The sequence below is a fragment of the Hakea prostrata genome, chromosome 3, assembly GCF_041222555.1.
Source record: "Hakea prostrata isolate BN-2017 chromosome 3, UWA_Hpros_2, whole genome shotgun sequence".
Taxonomy (NCBI): domain Eukaryota; kingdom Viridiplantae; phylum Streptophyta; class Magnoliopsida; order Proteales; family Proteaceae; genus Hakea; species Hakea prostrata.
In genome coordinates, this window is record NC_142602.1 from 26,639,239 (window position 1) to 26,652,111 (window position 12,873).

Sequence of the window (12,873 nt, forward strand, 5' to 3'; positions counted from 1 at the left end):
TTCTATTCTAGGTAGATTTCTCATTGATTGTAATCTTCTATTCTAGGTAGATTGCTCATTGATTGTAATCTTCTATTCTAGGTAGATTTCTCATTGATTGTAATCTTCTATTCTAGGTAGATTTCTTATTTATTCTAATCTTCTAGGTAGGATATTCTTTCCTATTTCATAGATAGCAGTTGTGTATATATTGATTGTAAAGTTCTGAATAAGACACTGAAGAATCAAACATTTCAATTCCTATTTCGTCAGATGCTACTGTGTTTGGTTCCAACAACCTTATGCTAATATTTTGGGTTCCCAGCAACATTACACCATGGACTAAATTTTGATCGAAATGGTCGAAATTTCAACCAAAATGCCTGCATTTTTTCAAATCAAAACGAAACTTCAAATACTTCGTCGAAGTGGTACGTTTCAACAAAAAATTCGCAGATTTCAACCTAAAGTTTGCAAGTTTTGACACTCCAACTTATTTTTTCTCAACAAAAACTCTATCTCATTTTCACCTAATTTCCACGACTTCTTCGCATTCAAACACCTTTTTGCTCATCTTTTGCCTCCAAACACCTTTAAGCCACAACAGCTACAAAGGAAACTCCGGCAGCAATAGAATGTGAAGCATGAACCATACCCAACAGTTCCAAACTTCCCATTTTTCTATTTTTCTTTTGTCCATGTCTTAAATGATCTTGTATTGCCTTGAAATATATGTTTAGTCTAGGACTATGATGTATGATTGTGTGGTGTTAAACTTATTTTCTTTATTATTTGCTACCATTTTCTTTATTCTCTGATTTTAATAACTATTTATTAAATTATGTATTTTGAAAAAATACATATGTATATATGGTATATGGGCTTCAACAGTTCAACTTAATATATGTGAGACATCATCACTTGATCTAGTGGGTCATTTTATCTTGTTGACTTATTGTATACATAACCGTTCTATCAAACAATTCATGTATGCTGATGATTCTATACCTGTATGTAATATAGTTTGTACTTGTCAGAACCAGTCATTTGTTAATATACTTGAATAATAAATTTTAGGTGGTTTTTTTTTGGAAAAATACTAGTTCCATTGTGTTTATTATGTTCTACATAGGCAAGAGTCAAGAAATCAGAGGAAATAGAGGTCATATAAGGCCCGAAACCTAGGGTAGAAATAAAAAAAATAAAAAAAAAAAAAAAAAAGTTTTAGTGGTTTCGACCGAAATTTCGGTAAAAAACTGAAAATCTCACATTTTCCCTGAGTCGAAACTTCAATTTCGATCGAAATTTGTTCCTTGCATTACACTACTACTTTTGGCATCCAACCAAGGACTAAAATATCAACAAAATTTTTGGAAGTTTTGATAGTTTCAGTATTTGAAACTAAAATGGTATTTTGGAATAAAAAGGATACCCTGATAATTTTTGAGAAGTCAGTGGTTTCGACTGAAATTTCTGTCAAAACCTGAAAATATCGCATTTTCCCTAGGACAAAACTTCAATTTCGATCGAAATTTGTTCCTTGCATTACACTACTACTTTTGGCATCCAAACAAGGACTGAGAACTCAACCAAATTTTTGGAAATTTTGATAATTTCAGTATCTGAAACTAAAATGGTATTTCGGAATAAAAAGGATACCCTGCTTCAGTATGGGATCATCTTCTAAGGACGACATCTCCTACCAAACGCACCAGCCATAAATGCTAGAACTAATGTCATATGAGTCATATCACATTTACGGTGGATCATAGGTATCGAGGCATTTAGGAGGCCCCAAGGTGATGGGTCGATTTATGTGTATGCATCAAAATGTATGCTTTGTGTCCCTAGGTGACGCCAAGGCAATAACGTGTACAACATATGACACCTTATGAGCTGAATGGTTCCTTTTTTGACATTTTGCATTTAGACTCCTTTTTTTTCTTGAATTTAAAATGATCAAAATTTATTACACAACACTATATACTAATGGTGGTTCACTTTGTTACCATAAAACAAAAAGGATGAGATCATTGCAATATTAAAGAAACAATGGTGAAATGAGGAGTGAGGTCATTTGTAGAATACTTCAATATTTACATAAATCACAATCATTTGTTATCATCCTAGTTTTCTATTCTATATTTCTACTATGACGAAATGAATTATGTTTTTCTATTTATTTTGTACTTTTTAAATTATCTTTCATTATCAATGACTCTTTAATATTTGTTTAGCTTACAAATAGCATTTTATATATTTTAATATGCTATGTATGCCATATAAAATGACCGTACGAAAAAAATATACACTAAAACACTTTGTTTGCCAAAGTGATGCCATCACCTAATCGTCATAGTGCTTGGAGAGCCCTCAAATGCCATGTTCGCTTTGCCGCATTCATAACATGGATCAGTGCATTTGCTCAAAGTTTGGTGATCCATTTCTTACATAGGTTACCTTCAGTATGTCTAGGATGCAATGTACATGTCAACAATGGAGGTGGTTTCTTCTCTTAGAATGACTAGTTACTAATTGTATATACTAAATACGAGACTATTGCATTAGGAATTTAGAAGAGTCTTGACTTGAATGGTGGGAGATCTCGTGAGATATCTCGTTAAATGGAATTAGCAAGTCGAGATGGGAGAGATGGGAGATCTCACCGAGAGCCAATTATGGTCCAACCACGTGCTCTAGGGGGTTTTAAAACCCACTATCTCATGCGAGAGGCAGATCTCACCTCTCTCTTGCTGCAACTCTCAAAAGTCGCCGGAAAATTGATTTTTTGCCAGAATTTTTTGGGAATTCAACTAGATTTCAACTTCTAAACATCCTTAACACATCTACAACATCAGATTATCATCATTCAAGCCTATTTCAACTAGATCTTCAACAAAGGTAAGATTTTCCCCCAAATTTGAATTTTTTTTCAAATAAAATGTTCTATAATGGGTGTGTAAGTCTAGTATAAATATATGCTGATCTACCAGTTTCGATCTACACTTTCATGGAAACAAATTTAATTTTCTGCTATTAATTTAGTTTTTGGATTTTTTTATTTATGTATGATATGAATGTGATTATCACCTATGTTAAACAACATTGAGAGGGCTACAACCCCATGTAGTCATATTTTGAACATCATGCTTGCTGTATTTTTTAATTTAAATAATTAAAAAATAATATTTTATTAAAATTTTATCTTTTTTTTTTTTTAATGATGCTCATATTATGTAGTTTATTTTAAAAATACAAACATGTTTGTTTGAGTATTGTATATATGTTATCTTAGAACAAAATGTGTGTTTTGTTGTTTTATAAATTGTTTTTACATATTTTAATTATCTAAAAACTATTCTAATGATTATTTGGCTACATTCGTGTATGTATTTCAGTGTTGTAAACTTGTAGCTTAAATGGCAACTAGTGGGAGTGGCAGCACTGGCAGTGGGACTCAGGACATTGCTTGGTGACATGGGGATCCACTGACCGCTAACAAGAAAATATCCCAATACAAGTATAGCCTCAAGACCTTGAATTTTGCTGGTTTAACCAGATTAAAGCAATATTTGGCTGGTGGCTACAAAGATGTTAACAAGTGTCCCAAGGTTCCTTATGAAGTGCAACAAGCAATTGCAACAACTTTAACGGGAGGGAGATATAAAAAAGGATGAGATGGCACAAAAGCAAAGGGAATTTGAGGATACAATGTTGTGTAGACCTTTTGTTGACGTTGATGAGGAGTCGGACAATGATGAGGAGAGAAGGGGTATGGGTATTGAGTCATAGGCCGAGTGGAGACAGATAAAGGCTGCAATGGAAGTTAACATAACAGTCCTTACATTTTGAGAATGTGAGGCAATATTAACAAACAAGAGGAGCAGGTGGTTCGGGGTCAGGGGCATCCATGCCACCTAGATATAGTTTTCATGGAAGTGGGGAAAGTCAGAGGACTAAAAGGAGGAGGAAGATTGCACATTATGATGCTACATTTGACCAAGACCCCTCCCTCTTTAGGCATTAAGACACCTATCAAATAAGCATTCCATATATGTTTGCTGGAGGTAGAGAAGGCAGTAGGGAGGAGGATGCTAGGTTGGCAATCAACAAATTCATGCTTTACAACAACATTGCAGCCAATGTAACCAAAACACCAAACCATTGGGGGATGATCAATGCAGTTGCTAGGGTAGGTATAGGGGGTTAAAGGCCCAACAGCTTGAGAAGTAATGAATAAATATTTACCAAAGGTGAAGCAAGAGGTGAAGGAATACATTGTTTCATTGAAGGAAAGATGAACAACATATGGTGTTATTGTGATGGTTGATGAATGGACTGGTCCTACTAGACAGTCCATCATTAATTTCATAATAAGTTGCAATGGAAAGACATCCTTCCTTAAGTTAGTGGATGCCTCAAATAAAATCAAAGATGCTAACTACCTTTACAAGCTTCTTAGGCAGGTGGTCCTCGAGGTAGGGCCAAGCAATGCTGTCCAAATTGTCACAGATAACGGTACTAACTTCAAGAAAGGTGGTGAAATGTTGATGAAGAAGAAGAAGAACAGGATCCACCTCTTTTGGACACCATGTGCAGCACACATAATTGATCTTATGTGGAAGAGAAAGTTAATCAATGTTGTGGTTGACAGGGCTAGAAGGGTCAGTAATTTATTTATATCCATCGTTATGTGCTGAAGATGATGAGGAACCACTATAAGAGTGATGTAGTCAGTCCTAGATTGACTAGATTCGCCACCAATGTAGCTCGAAAAGCTTCCCGGAAGAAAGTGGTGGATCTACGTCACATGTTTGCGAGTGAGGAGTGATTTAATTGGCATGGATCTAACCATCCCGATGCAGCAACAGTCCAATAAATCATTTCTGATGATTCCTTTTGGAGACAGCTGAATAAGACAGTGGGCATTTTAGAGACTATTGTGTTTGTTTTAAGGATGGTGGATTCAGAAAAGAAGTCCGCAATGCTCCATATATATGCTGCCCTCCAGCAAATGAAAGAGTTGGCTAGAGTTGCTACCCTAGCTCCTTCAAATCCTATGAGAGGATCATCGATGATAGATAAGAGACACTTGATGCATCCTTTGCACTTGGCTGGTGAGTCACTTTTAAGTCTTTAAGTTTTTGTTGTATACTTTAATTTACATTGTTAATTTGTTATAAGTTATAACTTATAATTTATAAATAAGTATACAACCAAATTACTAACCAAACTTTTATTTCAATAATACAAGCTTACTACCTCAACCCAAAGTACCATTACAAGAATGATCTGGGGTTTAATGTAAGGTTGATGAATGCAGGACATGGTGGAGAAGCTTGTGCCAAATCCCGTCATGCAGGGGACAATTAATGGAGAGGTGAGAACTTATTCAATTGTTTCTTCAACTTCTTACATTAGTGCATATATAGTAGTAAAAGTACAATAATTGAACAATTGATGTACAAATCAAGGAGTTTAGGGATGCCTTTGGGAGTTTTGGAAAGCCTTCTGTGGTTACAACTAGGCAAAAGAATGATCCTGGTAAATGGTCCATTACTATCTCTATAAGTGATAACTGATAAGTCCATAAGACTATAACCTATAAGTTATATAAGTATTAAGATTTACTAGCCTAATGCATTCTTATATTTGGTTATGCAGCTAACTGGTGGGCGTTATATGGAACTAGTTCGCCAAATCTTAGGGACGTAGCAATTAAAGTACTCTCACAGACTTGCTCATCCTCTGGTTGCGAGAGGAACTGGAGCACCTTCTCGCTCATCCATAGTAAGATACGGAACAAATTGGGGAGTAAGAGGCTCAAGGACTTATTGTATGTGCATTACAACATGAGGTTGAGAGTATGGCACATACAAGATGATATAGATGACGAAAATTGGGAACCGATTGAGTTTATTGATATATTCCATGAGCCCCCCGCAAAGGATGAGGAAGATGATGTTATATATCATTAGGGATCGAGGTGGCCCAGTGCTAGATGGGCCAGGAGGGCAGCTAGATCCTACCATTGCTGCTACCATGGGCCTAGATGTTGTGGTTGACCACATGTCTTCTGATGAGGATTAGGCTGCAGTAACAGCATCAGCAAGACCAAGTGTACCATTTGTGGAGCCACCTGGTCGACTTGAAACAACTATGGTGATGTCTAGTAGTGGGAGTTCAGATGATGCCAATGATACCATCCCTCCAAGTCAGCCATCAAGTCATGGAGGCAGTCAGGCAGGGTGGTGTTGCTGGTGAAGTCAGGGTCAACAAAGGGAGTCACCTCCACCAGGCCAAGTCATCTGATAGATGCATGGTTATCACAGCGTCCGCCTAGGCAGCAAAGCGGTTTTTGAACTGCTTAAATTGTGACCGCTTAACTAACGGGCTGATTTCTTGCCGCTTTTTTGCCTAGGCACTACCGCTTTGCTGCTTTTTGCACCATATTGCCGCCTAGATGCTAAAGCAGCCGCTTTTTTTACATTTTGTAATTTGAGCATATATATTTTTTTAATAATAATTTATTCTACAATGCCGTATATAAATTTTAATATATGAGCCATTTCGGAATCGAGGCCCAATTTGCAAATGAACTCCAAGGCTCAAAGTGCCTGTCGGCAATAAAATGTAAAGCATGAGCCATATTCAACATTGATAATCAATGAATCATTAAATAAATAATGACTTGAAAATCATAATAATGAGATCTATTAATTTATCATGTCGGCACTGTTTGGTTAAAAAAATGGAAAAATGGATACATCAATTCTGATTCCAATTCGAATATTATTCATGTATATTTAACAAAAAAAATCACGTTAAAAATAATTTGTGAAATAATTTGACTAAACTATATATGAATAATATTGTTATTCATAATTGTGATTCTTGAATTTTTTATTTTTTTTTATTTTTATGAATGTGATTGTTGAATGTTTGTTTAGTACTTTAGTTTATTATAAAAAGTATTTGTATTAAAAAGTAGTTTGAAAGTAGTTATATTAAAAATATAGACTCAACCGCTTTGGTCGCTTTATTGCAGCCTAAGCGCCGCTTAGTCGCCTAATCGCCAAGACAGAACCCCAATCGCTTTGGTCGCTTTACCGCTTTAATAACCATGGATAGATGCGAGCCACGGTTCCCCTGTTGCCCAGACTTATATTAGGAGTAGGAAAAGCATATCAAACCAGGGACAAACGAATGATGATGCAAGCATGCAGGATCTTAAATTGAGCATGGGAAGCATAAGCCTAGATCATGGTCACAGTGGTTCACAACAGCAGAGTTTGGCCAGTTGGCAGTCATCGGAGTACCTATACGGGGATCACAGCACCAGGTCAGATTACATTGGGTATTCTTCTTATGGAGATCATGTTATTCCTCAAGGCCCTGAACCTGGAGAGTACACATAGGAGTGAAGGTGGGCTGTTGATTGACTGGTTTTAGAAACCCCTACCCATATATTCAACAACAACACGAACAACAAGAGTAACAATGGCTCTTTCACCCACCCACGATTGACGGTTACCCCAGAGCGTTATTCTTCCAGTGATTCGACATGAAGACATATCAGTCCCACATAAATCAATATGTGACATACTACAGTGATGAGTTGACTTGAGAGTCATATGTGGCCTCTGTTTAGAATCAATTGATGCAGAATGCTGAGTGATACTCTTGGTCTCTTGCAATCTTGTGAACTTATGGATTATGATTTATAACTTACTAAAACTTCTTATTATTGTAAAATTTTGAATACATTTAAGTTCTTTGATTGTTTAATGTGTAATGTATTTGATACTTGATAGTTGATAACTTAAACCACTTGATATCTCTACAGTACATGTTGTCTAACCTTGCATTTCACAGCATGTTGGTGTTACACATAAGGTCGACTTATAAGACATACTTAGGGTTATTTTCTCACAAATCCAAGGCCACTAATGTATTCAAAATGCCTTAAATAGGCTAAATACCAAGTTTCAACCCAATCAGGGCCCTAAAACCCAATGAGATGGGCCACCGAGTTTATGCCCAAAAATTGGTACATCTCGACCGAGATGGCGTGATCTTGGTTTTTCTTTAGTGGCGACATCCCACCATGTCATTTAATGATATCATTGAAAATTATGTACTTAGTTCTTATGAAAGTTTGACAATATGTTCAAATGATTTATTTCATTACTTGTTTAAATTGCTTATTATTGATGCTCTTTGGTACTTAAAACAATCTGTATGTCTATTATACAAACATCAAAATACAACCATACAGTGTTGACAAAGTGTCCGCCTAGGCGATTCAAAACTTTGAACTGCTTAATTGAAGTGCTTTTTCCTTTTTTTGCCGCTTTGTCGCCTTGTTGCCGCCTAGACACTAAAGTAGCCATTTTTTTTATATTTTGTACATAATATTTTTTTCTTAACTTTTTTTTTTTTAATCAAAATTTATTCTACAAAGCCATATATAAATTTAATAGCTTAGTCATTTTGGAATCGAGGCCCAAATTACAAAGGAACTCCGAGGCCCAAAGTGATATAGGTCCTCTACAAGCTCCAGGGGCACTGCCCCCACACCCCCGCCGGCTCACCAACAGAATGTGAAGCATGAGCCATACTTAACATTGAGAATCAAGGAATCATTAAATGGACAATGACTTGGATATCGGAGTAATGAGATCTATTATTTATTGTGTTGGCCTTATTAGTACATAGTCATTGTTATGATGTTTGATAAGATGAACTTATGTTTTTGTTCTTTTTTTCGATAATTTTGTATAATTATGATTCTTGAATGCTTTCTTTTTTGGATGAATGTGACTATTGAATGTTTGTTTAGCTTATTATAGAAAATAATTGTGTTAACAAGTAGTTTAAAAGTAGTTGTATTGCAAATTTTTGCAACCGCATTGGTCGCCCTATTGCCGCCTAGGCGCCACTTGTCACCTAATTACCTAGGCGAAGCCCCAATCGCTTTGGTCGCCTTTCCGCCTTGACAACCTTCCAACCATATATTGCAAAAACAGGGGTGTGAATACAAAACGCCAATATGGTTAGCTATTTTGTAATCTGATAATTTAAATAGGAATAGATAGCCTAAAAAGGTTTGCAAGAAGTTTACAGCCTTAATTTGGGCTAACCCACCACACTTCGCAGAAGAAGAAAAAAAATTTTGGTGAAATTTAGGATACTTCAGTCAGATTGAAACTATATGAGATTTTAAACCTTATTCCAACAACGCTGTGGTTTCAAGCAACCTCATGTTGTTCCTTGGTTCACAATAACCCGTGCTGCAATTTTATCCAGACCTCTACTCGAGAGCTCATAAGTGCATCTGATCTTTTCCATTCAGATCTTCGATCATCTAAATTTTACTGATCACATCATTCCTGTTTGATACCCTGCTTTGGTGTCCTTTTCAATGCCTATATATTTGCAATTTTATCTGTCTCCTTTATAAAGATTATGCACCTGCCTTTCTTGAGTAGGGCTTATGATATTGTTGTTATGATATTTTGGGTGGTGGTTGATATCTCTACCACTTATTTTGTTTGAGTCACGTTAATGATGTTGGTATGATATTTTGGGTTGCAGTTGGTATTTTCTATAGTGTATACACTTATTTGTCCATTGCTAGCTGGGTTCAATACAAATTTCGTCTCTACTATTGATGCTGATGACTGGTTTGCTTCCAGTACCAACTTGTGTTACTCGATTGCTATAAGGTTTAGTTCAGTAACCACATAGGAGGAGTGTCCCCATTGTGCTATGTTTTTATCTCTCTGTGTTGCATTCTTCCTTTGTATTTAGTCTTAGGCTAGGCCACTAGGCTAGTAGCATGCATACTTATGGTCAATTATTTGCTATTATAAATAATGGAGTTTGTAATTGTATATAGCTTATTGTTTTACCATAATAGGAACACATGGCCTGGTTCTATTGTGGTTCAGACAAATCTTATTCATATCATTCTCCCCTTTTTCTTTCCTCTTCCTCACAGGTTTTAGTTCAGGTCCTGGTTTCACTAAGTTTTATTCGGTTGAAGCTTTCTGGAGCTCCTTTATTTACAGTTCATAAGTTGTTGAAGTCTAATGGCCACAGGCCACTGACTCTATTTATCGTGGATAATTTCTTGCCTCACCCCCACACAAAAATTCAATGTTTTGGGTACATGAAAAGGATAATAAACTTTAGTACAAAAGAAAAAGTCTTCAATTAGCAATGCCAATATCCAACCCAGAGCCGACCAAAAAATAAAAATATTCAACGTATGAAAAGGAGGGAAAATTGCTATGCAATCAAATGATGATTAATGGTATCCAAAGCTAGATGCAGTGGGTTAGACCACCCAGACAGCTATAAGCCTCCTATAACAGAAACTTGAGAATATTATAAGACAAAAAAGGAAAGAGAAAAGGGGGGGGGTTTGGGGGGAAGGCGAAAACCACAACCACAAAACAAAGTTCCCTTGTTCTTTTTTGGGGATTTGTAGAGTGATATCTTTGTATTAACCATCCTCCTAACTGGCTTCTTCCATTAGCAACTCAAGACCCTTATAGATCTAAAAAGCATTGCTCCACAGTCCACATAAGAACTAATAGCTTATTAAGCATGCCAACAAAAAAAATGAGTCAATGGGTAGAACAGAAACCTTTTTTTCAGGAACGAACAAAATAATAATTAACCAAAAGCCCCACAAGGGGAAAGAATGTAAAACCTGGGGGGAATTGGGGGAGGGTGCGCACAATCACAGCCAACTAATCAGCAAGACAGAGGACCTAGACCCCAGGAGACAACAATAGTCATATTCCTTGGGGTGTCCACAACGGGGGGTTTGGGGGGAGGGTGAAGCTTAAAAGAAACCTCGAAGCAAATGGCTCACCAAATCATGTCCACCGGTCTAGATTTGGAGGTTCATCTTCTCAAATTCCGCTCCCACCACAGGTGAGAGATCAACGCCACCAATCGACCTGTCATATCACAAATGGAGGGGCCTACATAATGTCTCAAGAACCAGTCCCAAATCTCGAGAGAAACCAAAGAAGCCCTTGGAGCGAGGCCAAATGGATATGATGGCTTTTGCCCACAAGGAACAAAATGGCCAGAGGAAGAAGATGAGATCTACATCTTCGGGGTTGTTCCAACAAAGGATGCAATTAGGACTAACATTAAGGTGCTTATGTAAAAGAAAGGATTGGGTGGGGAAGCAGTGGGTGAAGGCATGGCAAGGAATTTTGCCTCTAAACCAAACCACGGGGTGCCAAGTGATTGTGGGAGAGTGGGATCGTACTAGGTTCCACACAGAAGAGGTCGTGAAGGAGCCTAAGGGGAAGGCAACCAAATAGAGCAATCCAGTCCATTGGAGCAGAGGGAGAGGAGGTTGGACCAAAATTGAGTGAGACTCGACGGGAGGGAAGAGGGGGGATCCAGGAGTTCCCAATGATGAAATCATAGAGGAGGGTGAGCTTAGGGATACGAGAAGCATAGACCTAACAAGGGCCCAAGAGGTTGTAAAGAATTTCAGAAGGGTGCCAAGGGTCTAGCCTAAAGAAGGTAGAGGTCCCATCAGCAATCCAGGTGGAGGTGGTGGGCAGAGCTAAAGGTCTGAGGAGAAGCAACTTTCTCTAGACCCAAGAGGGATTGTTGGGGAGGGAGACAGTCAAATAGAATCTTCTCGTAATAGGTGGGAGTAGACCCAGTTAACTCAGATGGAGTCCTATTTGGAGGAGATCTTCCAGATGAGCTTTAGCAGGCAAGCGCTATTGACTTCACCAATCCAACGAAAACCAAGGCAACCTTCAGATTTGAGGCAGAAAATAGAGGACCAGGTGAGAGGGTGGAGGAATCTGGAGGATTCTTGGCTTTTACAGAGGAAAGCACAGAAAAGGGATCAAGGATTGTGATTTTGGGAACAAAAAAAATGCCACACCTAAAGGTAGGAGGAACAAATAACTGATCTAATCAAGACCACCCTCCTAGCAAAGGAGAAGAGTCCACCCTCCCACAATTGGAGTTTCATCCTGATCAGATAAAGCATAAGGGTATGATGGTGATACATTGAACATCACTATTCCAACCTTTCTATCTCCAAACGTATTCGTTGAGAAATATCAGCAATCATCAGATCAATGATGGATAAGAATACATCAAAAAATATAAAAAAACTCTTTACTTCATAATCATAGAATTGAGTAGCACCTTATCTGTTCTAGAAGGAATAAATGCTCCTTTTGCTTTCTGACGACGAACTTCATAGTCTCCTATTAATTTCATAGCTTCAGTCGACCTCAAAAGTGTTGAAGTTTCAAATTCCCATGTAACATGCTCATAACCAAGATCACTCCATTTCACCAACCACTCATGATAGCAATCTGTAATATCCATACAATGCTCTCTTTTGTAATCATCACGCTGCTTAGAGGACATGAGTGGCCTTTTTTGTAGAAGACGATGAGGAACAGTCCACTGAGATTTCCACATTACCTTATACTGTCAGGGAAAAGAAAAAGGTTACCATCAGTATTTCACAGACTAATAATCAATCATCAGAAACGAATTTACTGTTGACCAAAAAAAATCATCAGAAACAGTCAACTAATCATCTCTTCCAAAAGCATCATCAGCCAGTATCCAACCTGGTTTTTCCTGTTGAATTTGGCAACAAGCAGTGGAACCTCTTGAAGCAGCTGACTTTCAGGAACCCAACGGTTGTGAACATGAGCAAGACCTTTGTACTTCACCAGATATTCCTTTTGCCTCTGCACTTCTAGCACCACAAAAATAACAACTGATCAAACTCCAAGAAGGACAGTTATCATTAACACAGTCGATCAGATAATTGAAAAAATAAATAAATCACCAGGATGTAACCAAAAAGACATTCGGAATCTA

General features: G+C 37.4%; 1 protein-coding gene across 6 annotated transcripts in view; it reads right to left on the reverse strand.

Annotated features, from left to right (window-relative positions):
- Positions 1-12,873, reverse strand: part of LOC149021922 (uncharacterized) — a 79,049-nt gene that overhangs the window by 19,385 nt on the left and 46,791 nt on the right. For 5 of the 6 annotated variants that reach the window (XM_089150123.1, XM_089150122.1, XM_089150121.1 and 2 more), the window contains 2 exons: positions 12,618-12,748; positions 12,181-12,471 (listed from right to left, as the gene is read on the reverse strand). In XM_089150123.1, the coding sequence (XP_089006249.1) occupies positions 12,181-12,471; positions 12,618-12,748 (422 nt within the window). The remainder of the gene's footprint in view (positions 1-12,180; positions 12,472-12,617; positions 12,749-12,873) is intronic. The other variant, XM_089150120.1, reaches the window with a different exon arrangement.